The sequence below is a fragment of the Neomonachus schauinslandi genome, chromosome 3, assembly GCF_002201575.2.
Source record: "Neomonachus schauinslandi chromosome 3, ASM220157v2, whole genome shotgun sequence".
In the NCBI taxonomy this organism is placed as follows: domain Eukaryota; kingdom Metazoa; phylum Chordata; class Mammalia; order Carnivora; family Phocidae; genus Neomonachus; species Neomonachus schauinslandi.
The window spans coordinates 165,636,705-165,649,008 of NC_058405.1; the positions used below are offsets into that span (position 1 = coordinate 165,636,705).

A 12,304-nucleotide genomic window follows, 5' to 3' on the forward strand; every position below is an offset into this window, starting at 1 on the left:
TGGGAAGCCTGCTTCTCCCTCTCCCACCCACCCTGCTTGTGTTCCTTCTTTCGCTGTGTCTCTCTCTGTCAAATAAATAAATAAAATCTTTAAAAAAAAAAACAAAAACAAACAAACAAAAAACAGCCTGTTAGCAAATTAGACCCCATTTCAATGTCCTAGGAGAAGCTGGAAATGGACAGTAGATGAATGAATGACTTAAATTTATAAACTCTTATCATTTTAATTTTAATGAAGTACTGCTATTTTAGTCTAGAGATAAACCATCCCATTAAACCATCTATTGATAAACTATATCCCTGGGGAACATCAGTGAACTTAAAGTTACAAATTAACTTTATAAGGTAGTGTCTGGTGTTTACTACTCTGATTTCCCTTTTATCCACTGATATTTTATCCTCGTCTGTGCTTCCCAGCCTTTCATTTTTTTTCCTCCTAGTTCCTCCACTGTGTTTGCTTGTTCATCGCTTACCATCCTCTTTTTAAGGGGATAACTCAGGTCTTACTACTTTTTTGTGTCTTCAGTGCCATGTACTGGAACCGTGAAATAAGAGATAATTAAATATTATATGAAAATGTAGGCAAATTTAAGAACATTAAGTTTGAGTTTTCATTTGATGAAAAGAAAAGACATATTAAAACTCCAAGAGATCCTTGCAAAATTAAGAATTGAAGCAAAGGATCAGGTCATGATCCCAAGGTCCTGGGATCGAGTGCCACATCAGGCTCGAGTCCCACATCGGGCTCCTTGCTCAGCAAGGAACCTGCTCCTCCCTCTGCCTGCCTCTGTCTCTCTCTCTCTGATAAATAAATAAAATCTTAAAAAAAAAGAATTGAAGCAAAGGACAGTGGACAAAAGTAAATCATAGGACGTCCTCCATTGAAACAGTTGATTTTTAACTAAAGCTTTGTTTTTTGTTTGCAGATCTTAGTTACTCACATGAGAAGTTTACTTGCTGAGGTTTCTAAATTGCAAAGAAAAACAGTAAAGTTTGGTGATTATAGAGGTTCTAGAAGATTCCCTGTTGGGGAAAGGGGAAAGAGAGCTAGAAGTGATGGTATACTCAATGCATATGCATTTTAAAGAAAACTTAGATGGAAGCCATTTTCATCTTCTTGAGTTAAATGATGACACCTCCAAAGCAAGAATTCTTAAGTGTTTTTCCAATATCACAACATCCATTTAATTTTAAAAATCATAGTCATGATCTCAGGGTTGTGAGATCGAGTCCTCTGGGGCTCTGTGCTCAGTGGGGAGTCTGCTTGAGATTCTCTCCCTCTCCCCCCATGCATGCTCCCTCTCTTTCTAAAATAAATAAATAAAATATTTTTAAAAAAATCAGAGAAGATTCAAGAGCACCTTTCTGTTCACTGAGTACCTTTTTGTTTTAGTATAACAATTCAGTCATCACAGTTCCCTTTAAGATTCCCTCACTTTACTGTAGAACCAGTGTGTAAAGGAAGAGATGTGCCCCAAAACCCATCCTAGTGTTTTGAGTGAGGTGCTCCTTCCTCTCAGCTGTTCAGTGTCCTGAAGCCAGGAAGGATGATGCAAATAATAACAACAAACACTGCATAGTGCCCTGCAGTGGGCACTGTTCTTAGTGCTTTATTTACATAGATTTATCTAATCTTCTAAATGAAGAAACTGCTCAAGATCACAGAGCTAGTGAATGGTGGAGTGGTATTCCAACTTCGGGGTCAGTGTCCCTACCCAGTGAACTCCCTGCACATACAATAAAATCCAACATCCCCAATGGTCTAGGGAAGACCCTGTCACTCGTGCCTACACCCTTTACATGCAGTACCTCAGCCATGTTGTTTTCCTTTCAGTTCCTTGAACCTGTCCACCTCTGCCTCCTCAGGGCTATTCCATATTCTGTGCTGTACCCTCGGAAGCCTGGGATGAGCTTCCTTCTATTCCTCACTTTAAATGCAACTTTTTCATGTGGTCTCCTTGATGCCTCCAATCTAAATTAGGTCACCTGTTATAACCCAAAGAGCAAGATGAGGTTTTTCCTTCTCAAGATCATCACAATGTATAAAACTTCTGATTGCTGAATGTCCATCTTGTGCACTAAGCTGTAAGGTTTATGTGAACAAGAACCATATTTTTCCTAAACTTCTGTATTTCTAGTGCCTAGCAAGCTTCCTGGCACATAGTGGCCACTCAATAAATACTTGTTGAAAAAATAAAGCTGGCATATAAAGTAGATGCCCTGGGGAACTGGCAAGAGGGAAGAGGTGAAATAAGAGCACAAAGCAAAGTTCGGTATGATTACAGAACCTCTGAGTCCATTTCATGCAATCTTTTCATTTCCTGCTAAGCACAGAGCCCAATGCAGAGCTCGATCTCACGACCCTGAGATCATGACCTGAGCCGAAATCAAAGAGTTGGACGTTTACCCAACTGAGCCACCTAGGCACTCCACCAAAACTTTTAAATATAAGTTGGATCCCTCACTTAATTCTGGCTTTGGATATTAGAATAACAGAAATTCTATTAATTGGAATTTGGTGTATCTGGGAGTAAAATCTGATAAAATGTGCTCAGAATTTCTAAGCAATATAGGAAAGAGTTTGTAGAGGATAAGCATTTATAGGTTCTAATTTGAAGAAGTTCTATGAAGAGAATTGAATTTTAGAGATAATCACAGACTTCAGTATAAATTTAGAAGGAATCACTTGATTTTGGAATCATAGAATCTAAAATTATTGCACTGTTATCTGTGTTTTGTTCATATGTGTTAAAACTATGTTTAAGAGAACTAGAGTCATAAAACAGTAATTTTTGTTCTGAAAATACGTATCTGCAAATATAACAATTTGTTATTCACCTGTAACATGTTGATGTTGATTTGAGGATGATTTTTAAAAATTCTTCTATAGGGTTTGGAGAGTGCATATCTCATTCAATCAATTATCCATTCACTCATTTAACAAATCTTGATTAAATACCAAGAACATTGCAGGTGCTGTGTGAGGCAATGGCCATGATACAGTCAGGAGATAGACACCAATTCTCCTGAAGCTTAAGCGGAGTGGGTGAGGCAAACACTTACACGTGACAAGTGCTGTGGTGGGGCTGGAACAATTTCTGAGAAAAGCTGACATTCAGCCTGAAACCTAAGAATGAGCTAACCAAGTAAGGAAGGGAGAGTGGTGAGAGTGGAAGAATGATCCAGGCAAAGGGGACTCTAGGAACAAAGTCTCTGAAATAGCCTGAGGGGCCAGAGGTTTCAAGGCTGAAATTTGGAGTTCTTTGTTTCAATTCATCTGTGGTTCACTTTGAATACATCTTTAAACTTTTAATTGAGAAAGAATCTAATGTTTATATTTGCATTATTTAAAAACCATATTTGCATAAAATTTGTTCAATGTCTGACTGTTTTTTTTTTTTTTAAGATTTTATTTATTTATTTGGCAGAGAGAGAGATAGCAGGAGGAGGAACACAAGCAGGGGGAGTGGGAGAGGGAGAAGCAGGCTTCCCGCGGAGCAGGGAGCCCGATGCGGGGCTCCATCCCAGGACCCTGGGATCATGACCTGAGCTGAAGGCAGACGCTTAACGACTGAGCCACCCAGGCGTCCCGTGTCTGACTGGTTTTAATGCTTATGGGTGGTCATTTTATTCACCTCTCAGTTTCTTACTTTTTTGTTTTATTTGTACTTTGCCTGAAGTAGACCTTTAAGCAAAATTTTAGAGGAAGTTCACATGAGAGATACAAGGACTCTCTAAATAATTTTCTCTTAGAATTATTTCTATATCTTTTTTTTTTTTTTAAAGATTTTATTTATTTATTTGACAGAGAGAGACGCAGTGAGAGAAGGAACGCAAGCAGGGGGAGTGGGAGAGGGAGAAGCAGGCTTCCCACGGAGCAGGGAGCCTGATGCGGGGCTAGATCCCAGGACCCTGGGATCATGACCTGAGCCGAAGGCAGTCGCTTAACGACTGAGCCACCCAGGTGTCCCTTTCTACATCTTTTAAAATGAAATTTAAAAAATCTCACTAGAAGTTTCCACTTGGTCTTGTTCTTTTTTCACTCCATTTGCCCAGTGTATAATGTCATTTATACAGGCTCAGATGTTCCTTTAGCACAGGAATTTTCTTCTCTTACATTCTTATTGATTCGTTCAATTTATCATAATCTTTTCTACAGAAAGAGAAATAAATCTGCATGATGACTCTCAATTCCATGTCATCCATGTAATCATCTCTCCCCTCGTCATATGTGTCTTTGTTCCTTATCCCCCCATTTGGGAAGAGTCTTCAGTGGTCTTGCACATTGCTGAATGTGTTCTCCTGCTTTGTTAGATCTACTGTTTGCTATTTCTAATATTGATTTTAAAACTTGATCATATTTTAGATTCTTTACAATCTTTTCTTAATCCATCCTGCTCTTTAAGAAATTTCTGTCTTGGGCGCCTGGGTGGCTCAGTTGGTTAAGCGACTGCTTTCGGCTCAGGTCATGATCCTGGAGTCCCGGGATCGAGTCCCGCATCGGGCTCCCTGCTCGGCAGGGAGCCTGCTTCTCCCTCTGACCCTCCCCCCTCTCATGTGCTCTATCTCTCTCATTCTCTCTGTCTCAAATAAATAAATAAAATCTTTAAAAAAAAAAAAAAAGAAATTTCTGTCTCGGGCGCCTGGGTGGCTCAGTCGTTAAGCGTCTGCCTTCAGCTCAGGTCATGATCCCAGGGTCCTGGGATCGAGCCCCGCATCGGGCTCCCTGCTCCGCGGGAAGCCTGCTTCTCCCTCTCCCACTCCCCCTGCTTGTGTTCCCTCTCTCACGTCTCTCTCTCTGTGTCAAATAAATAAATACAATCTTTAAAAATAAAAAAGAAATTTCTGTCTCCATCTCAATCTACTATAACTCAACTCTCTTTTATGGGCAGCATGGTGCTGTGGTTGAGTCCCCGCTGCGTATCATCCAGGCTGCATGGGCCTCAGAGCTCTGCCACTTACTGGCTATGTGACCAGGAATAATTAGTGAAAGCTGTTACTCAGGTTCCTAACCCACAAAATGGGGGCGATGATGTGCCTATCTCATTGAACTGTTGTGAAGACTAAGAATCAATCCATGTCATACACTTAGAATAGTGAATAAGTAGTTGATAACTTAGTTCCTAATTAACCTTTATTCTATACTTCCCTAAATTATTCAGGGTAATTATTTGGAATTTTACCCAACTGGGGTTGGAGCTATCAGTATGTGTGTACATGGATATATTTTGTTAACTGATCTTTTAAGGCAACAAGAGTTTTTTTTTTTTTTTTTTTTAAAGATTTATTTATTTATTTGACAGAGAGGGAGAGAGACAGCAGGGGGAGCGGCAGAGGGAGAAGCAGACTCCCTGCTGAGCAGGGAGCCGAACTCGGGGCTCAATCCCAGGACCCCGAGATCATGACCTGAGCTGAAGGCAGACGCTTAACCGACTGAGCCACCCAGGCGCCCCTAAGGCAGCAAGTTTTACCCAATCTTAGTTTTTATTAATTCTTTCCATAATCCATTTCATTGTCCTTAAATGCATCTTTTTAGTTATTAAACTGATGTATTGGATGTGTGTATCTTCTTTAGTCAAATTTCTGCCAGTTTTCAGTATTTATTTAGTGCGGTCTACTGGCCTGAGAACAGAGTTCCTGGTCATGGGCTTTTTAATAGAAATAGAGTTCAGGGTTGGCCCATCTGAAGCCATCTCTAATTCTTCCTTTTCCAGGGATAGGAACTGACCAGTGACACTCCCCAGCCAGCACTGCTCCCATGGCGCTGCCAGCCTCAGTGCCTACCCTTTTGTCCCTTGCACAGTAATTACACAGCATCGCTTTCCACCATTTTCACTCCCAGCTGCACTGCATTGCTGGGGGCTGTGGTCATAGGGAGAGTGGAATTAACGGGGCACGGCATAAGTGGCCATTCAAAAAGAAGCACTCATGTGACATCTGTGAGCAGCTCTCACCCTCTTATTGAAAAATATTTTGCGTCTTGAGCCAGGTGTTGCAGTGGGTGAGGATGAATGGAGATCCTCAGCTCTCATGTTTTGCATCTTTTTATCCTCCTGAAGAGAAGGTGTAAGGTGGTGGTTAAGAATTCACAGTACAGACCCACATAGACATGGTTCAGATTCCCCTAATAGCTGGGTAGCATAGGTCAAATCACTTGATCTCTTTGAGCTGGCGTTTCTTCACCCATAATAAAGGGACATAAAAATGCTTCTCCCATATTCGTGTGAGTTAAACTTGAGTGCTCAGTAAGTGGCAGCTCTTACTAGCCTGAAGAATCCTTCTTCCACCAGCTCACAGCACACCTCTGTCCTTCCTCCCACGTATGGGATTCATGACTCAGCCCCTGGTTCCTGTAGAAAGCTGTAAAATTAGTGAGAGGTGAGAGGTTCCTACAGCGTAGTCAGTGGTAGGATGGCAAAGAAGGTGGCAGGGGGTTAAGGGCTGATCCAGTTGATCATCTGTATCAGGGAGTGGGGCACATGAATTACCCCAAATTCTCTAAATTCCAGAAATGGTTGAAAACACTACAAGATGATTTATTTCCAAGAATACAGATCTTGATGGTTCTTCTCTTCCTGCTATTACTCTCCCACTGACACAAACCTACTCTTGACAATCCTCTTTTCCATTATTCCTAAGTAGTAGCATTTTCTGGACTGCAGACATCTTCCTGAATAAAGGGACTCTAGTGGTTCAGGCTTCTACTTCCTCATGACCCTGGATCTGGAGATCTTTTCTTTTTCTTCACTTTTGATCCCTTCACTTCCCTTGAGGGCCTCAGACATAAAAGGGCTTATCTTACCAACACCTTCTCCCCATTTTTAAAACCAGAACTTGATTGTCTCCGGGGGTGCACACACCTGTAATATTTCAAATTCAATCTAATTGCTTGCACTGGGGGCCTTTTCTCATACAACATCTTGTTTGTGTGTGTATATATCTGAGAAGTGTTTAAAAAAATTTTTTTTGATTGAAGTATAATTAACATACAGTGTTAATATTAGTTTCAGGTGTACAACATAATGGTTTAACAATTCTTATGTTACTCAGTGCTCATCAAGATAAGTGTGTTCTTAATCCCCTGTATCTATTTCACCCATCTCCTCCCACCACTTGCTTTTTCAAAAAAAACCTTATACTTCACCCAATACTTTTCATATGTCATAAGAGAGACAGCGTCCCCCAAACAACTCTATTATTCCTCTCCCTAAAATAGATACAGAAGCTGGGAGTTCATTTCAAAAAGGGGAGTTGGTTATATTTATATAATAAGTATTATCCTTTATCCTGCCAGTCTGCCACAGGACTTTATCTGAACTTTGGCTTGGAAATTCCCCATGGATTCTGGCAGATCATCCCCTGGTATTTCTAGTTTCCAGTGCTGTTGAAACTTTTTATCTCTATGTTTTCATGAGGGCAACTCAAGAATCACTAGCTGTCCAATACCTTATCTCAGAGCCCCTCATTCACATTTGTGGAATAGGTAATTTTCAGTTTTTGAATACAAAGAAGTTCAATTTATATAAATTTTTATAAAGATCTTGAAGGCTACCTTAATAATGCTTTGTAATATTACCTTCTCTTTCAGCTCAATTTTATTCTGTTTCTGAATACTGTCAGAGTTCTGGCTACCAAAATCTGGGAGACCAATGCAGTTGGGCATGACATAAGAAAACAGTACAGGTAATTGCAGGACAGGCACCCACCAGAGGAAATATTTGGGTTACTATTTAGAGTAAAGAACAGATATTGATTGATCTGAAATGTCTCTGAGAGAGAAATTTGTGAATATGACTTTTCATTTGGTTTAATTGTGCAATTTACCAGAAAAGTATATGTATTTTAGGAAAATATAAATAACCCAAAACCTTTAATGTGCTTAAATTTTAAGTATTAGTTAATATAATTTTTTTATCTGTTATTAGCATATTGGAATTTTCCCATAAACTGTGTGACTTCCTAGAAAATCTCTTGTTGATGATCTTGGCAGACAATTTTATCTGCATTCTTAAAATAATATCTTCATAACTGAAAATATCAAGAAAGTGAGTTTGCTGTATTGTTTCCAATCTGTCCATCAGACTGGCCCCTACCGAATATAAATTTTTAAGAGCTTTCCAAGGTACTGATTGAGTGAAGTCCATTATTCAGTCTTCCAAGAAGAAAAGGGCAAATTGAGAGTTTATGATCATTATCGAACTATCTTAAGGGTGTGCCAGCTTTTTCCAATGATCATTTTGGGAGTTCTGGATAATAGCAGCCTCTACCCAACTGGATATACACATCCATTAGTCTGGTGGATTTGGATTGATCTTTATAATCCCAAGGCAATAACTATTTCTTTTTGTCTTGGATTGTTATGAAATGCTATCTGAGACACAGAAAGGAAGAAACCATAGTCAGCATTTTGGTCCTGTGTCACAAATGTTCTCGAAACCCTTTGTTGAGTCATTTCCCTCTACTGTTTAGGCAACATTCTCTGTCAGGCAGAAAAGATGATGGGTATGGACTGGAGTCTGGAATAGGATGCACAGTATGAACAAACCAGCAGCTGTAGGCTCCAGTCATTTGTAATGTGCTGCAAGCAGTCGTGTTATAAAGTAAATTGTGCTTAAGAGTTTCCAGTGAAGGGCCATGCTATACTCATAGCATGTCTCATGTTGCATCCCACTGATGAAGACAAAGGCCAAAGGATGATAGAACAATGGAAAATATAAATAGCTTTCCATTCTTCTCTGTAAAGTGGAACAGTACAAAGGTTTTTGAAAGCTGTTTATTTCTCTAGCCCTGAATAAAAGCTCCTTATTTCTCTAGTTCTGAATGATGTGAACTTGTACTTTCAGTTAAAAGTTGCCCAAGAGATTTGAGAAACTCTGGAGAGAACAAAGGGTGAATTATCTTAAAAAATAGACTAGACAATATTTTGAGTTCATTCATAGGAGATTATTTCTCAAAATAATGGAAGAGAAACATTTATCAAGGATTAAAATAATCTACTATTCATAATTCAGAATAAATTTTAAATAATCTGGGGCCTGGAAGTTTTTAAATTTTAGAGCCATTAATTTGAACAGGGTCTAGACTAATAGTAGTCATGGAAAGTATTTTCCAGTCAAATACATTTTTTTTTTAAATAGCTGAAACAGTATTCTTACTAATGTCCGAAGTTAAGCTACAGATAAAACTATGGTGAGGAATAACTCTCTTTCTTTTTGGAGAGAAAAATGTGGGTACTTACTTGGCAGTGATTTGGGGATTCAATTCAGTATTTAGTTTCTGAGGCCTTAGATTACCAAATTTAAACACCTTCTCACTTTGTAAATAGACCTAGAAAAATGTAATTTGTGTCTTTGTCCCGGTGAAATTCTATCTATGACGTTCAACTGAGTATTTCAATTTACACCCACTCATTTTTTTGTACCTTTAAACTTATATTTCATTTGGTTATTACCTTTGTCAAACAAATGTTCAAATATCAAATATTCTTGCTAACAACGAAAAAATATATGTATATTATATTTATATTTCCAAATGGTGGCATCTAAAACAGTTTTTAAACACATTCTCATGCATATAACTCTCCGAAAGACTGAAAACATCTTTCAAAGCTGAGATAGTCTCTCCCGGTGAGCATGCACACATACACAAAGAAAGACTTTAGAAAAGTACATGGTATCCCTTCATTGATATAGTGGCTTAAAACTGAAATGAATTGCCTTCAACTCAGGTCATGATCTCAAGGTCCTGGGATCAAGCCCCATGTCAGGCTCCCTGCTCAGCAGGAGAGTTTGCTCCCCGCCTCCCTCTGCTCCTCCCCACTGTTCCGGCTCTCTCTTGCTCTCTCTCTCAAATAAATAAATAAAGTCTTTTTAAAAAAGACTGAAATGAATTAATACGATCAGCTTTTAAGAAATTGTTTATTTTGAGATAACTGCAGAGTTATATGCAGTTATAAAAGTAATACAGAGATAAAATAAAACATACAAGTAATACAGAGTTATAAAAATAATACATATATATGTAATATATAAAATATATACCCTTTACCCAGTTTCCCTCGAAAGTGACATTCTACATAACTGTAGTTCACATCAGTAATTTTAAAACAAAAAGGATTTTTAAACACACAGAGATTGTGTAGAAAATTAAATAATCTATCAGATTTAACAACAGGACTAATGCATTCTTTTGTCTTTTAAATTACAACCCAGTCCCCTTGCAAAGTAAGAGAAGATTGCCAGGACTGGAAGAACATGAGATAATGAAAAATGCAAAATTCAGTGGAAAAGAACACTTGAGTGTTTTGGCTAATTTGACTTTCCATTCAATATTAGACAAAAATTATATTTATTATTTTTTATTTTTGGAATAAATTCAACCAGTGTTTGTTATGCAATATCATAGTAAAGAGGACAGATTTTAAGGTTGAACTGTCTACTAATTGTCTAGCTTTGGGTGAATCCTTTCCTTTCCTGAGCCTCTATCCTCATCTGGACGTAGGAAAATAATGGCTCTCTCACATGGTTGGCAGAATAAAAGGAGGCAACCAGTATAGGGTGTGACAGGGGCATGATAGCCAACAGCTTCACTGAGTGCCCTTCTTGTGCCATGCAAGAGATTCAAAGTTAAGAAGACATGGTTTCTGCCTGCGAAGAAAATTTGAGAGAGAGAGTGAGAGAGATACTGATTTAATTAAAGTGAGGACAATGCCAGTAGAGAAGCACTTACAAAGTGTTACGTGTATAGAAGAAAGGGAAAGAGTAATTCAAGCTCAAGAGGGATTGAAAAAGGCTTAGGGGAAATATTACTTTTTTAAAAAGCTAAGTTGACTCTTAAAAGTAGCGATTTCCCAGCACTTTTCACCTGGGGAGAGAGATATTGCAAGAATTGGGTATCTATTTTCTAAGTAGGACGCTGAGTCCCACACACGATTTGATTCCTTTATATTCCTCCCATGGCTTTGCCCTTGGACGCAGAGCCACCACCATGTCTCCAGCAAGCCAGAAGGCCACTTTCAGCTGGTATACCCCTGATCATCTCATCAGACAGCTGTGCCTTTTCAGAGAGCCGGGCTGCAAAGATGTACAGTGTGCATGAGTGACCAGATGGACGCTGAGCAAATCAGTGCCCAGGATGGCTGCATGATTCGATGTGGATGGAAAAATCCATCTTTATGAGTGAACTGACAGACAGATGACCCATGTATCCATTGGCCCAGCATATGCCACTACTTCAACTTATTCACTGTCATTGAAGGATACATTTTAAAAGAGGATGTAATCGTAACTCTTACACAAATATAAATGAACACACCTCAAAGATTTTATTTCACTCATTAATGAAGGAACTGGTAAGGCATTACACATGCTTAAAAGAGAATTATGAATGCTAAAATGAATTTACAAATGGATGCAAATTAGCAAATTGTTAACATCCACAGGGTATAATTAGTGGCATTCCATTGGACACAATTTGCATTTCTATGAACAGAAATGATTTGCACTGCTGTGGTAGGCAGATTTCTAAGATGCAACCTCCAAGATTACTACCTTCCTGGTGTACATGCCCTATATAATCCTCATCCCCCACATACCTTCTTGAGCAAGACCTATGATGGGATAGTCTCTCCCTTGATTAGGTTACATTATATTGGAAAGGTGATGGGGTAGTCACTCCTGTGACAGGCAGCCTGGAGAGAGATCCTCCTGCGGGCTTTGAAGAAGTAATCTGACATGTTGTGAAGGTCTGTGATTAAGACCTGAGGGACCTATGGCTAGGACCTCTCCGAAACTGAGAGAGACTAAATGGATATTGGTTTAAGCCACTAACTGTGGTAATTTGTCTCATAGCAATAGAAAATGAATTCAATTACTATCTGGTTTTCTACAAATTAACTTCTATCTCTACAGAGTTGTAAAAGAGCCTAATCATAGATAAAGAGAGAGAAAACCCAGATGGCTGAGCTAGCACGATTCCCACTAAATTTAATCTGACAGCTTTTTCTTACTCTGCATTGATCTAAACTGTCCCTAAACTTTTACATTTATGATCATTTCACAATGTATTGTATTCTTTCTCCCTCTCTCCCCTTCCTCCCTCACTCCCTTCCTCCCTCCCTCCCTCCCTTTCTTTCTCTTTCTTTCTTTCTTTCTTTCTTTTTCTTTCTCCTTCCTCCCTTCCCTCCTCCCTCCTTCTCTCTCTCTTTCCCTTTCTCTCTTTCTCTCTTTCTCTCTTTCTCTCTTTCTTTCTTTCTTCTTTCTTTCTTTCTTTCTTTCTTTCTTTCTTTCTTTCTTTCTTTCTTTCTT

At 38.9% G+C, this 12,304-nt stretch overlaps 1 protein-coding gene across 2 annotated transcripts in view; it reads left to right on the plus strand.

The window, feature by feature from the left end:
• Positions 1–12,304, plus strand: part of PTH2R (parathyroid hormone 2 receptor) — a 76,645-nt gene that overhangs the window by 58,172 nt on the left and 6,169 nt on the right. The window contains exon 10 of one of the 2 annotated variants that reach the window (XM_021703219.1): positions 7,588–7,682. The exons of the other annotated variant lie outside the window; for it this stretch is intronic. Coding sequence (XP_021558894.1) covers positions 7,588–7,682 — 95 coding nt within the window. The remainder of the gene's footprint in view (positions 1–7,587; positions 7,683–12,304) is intronic. 2 annotated transcript variants of the gene reach the window in all.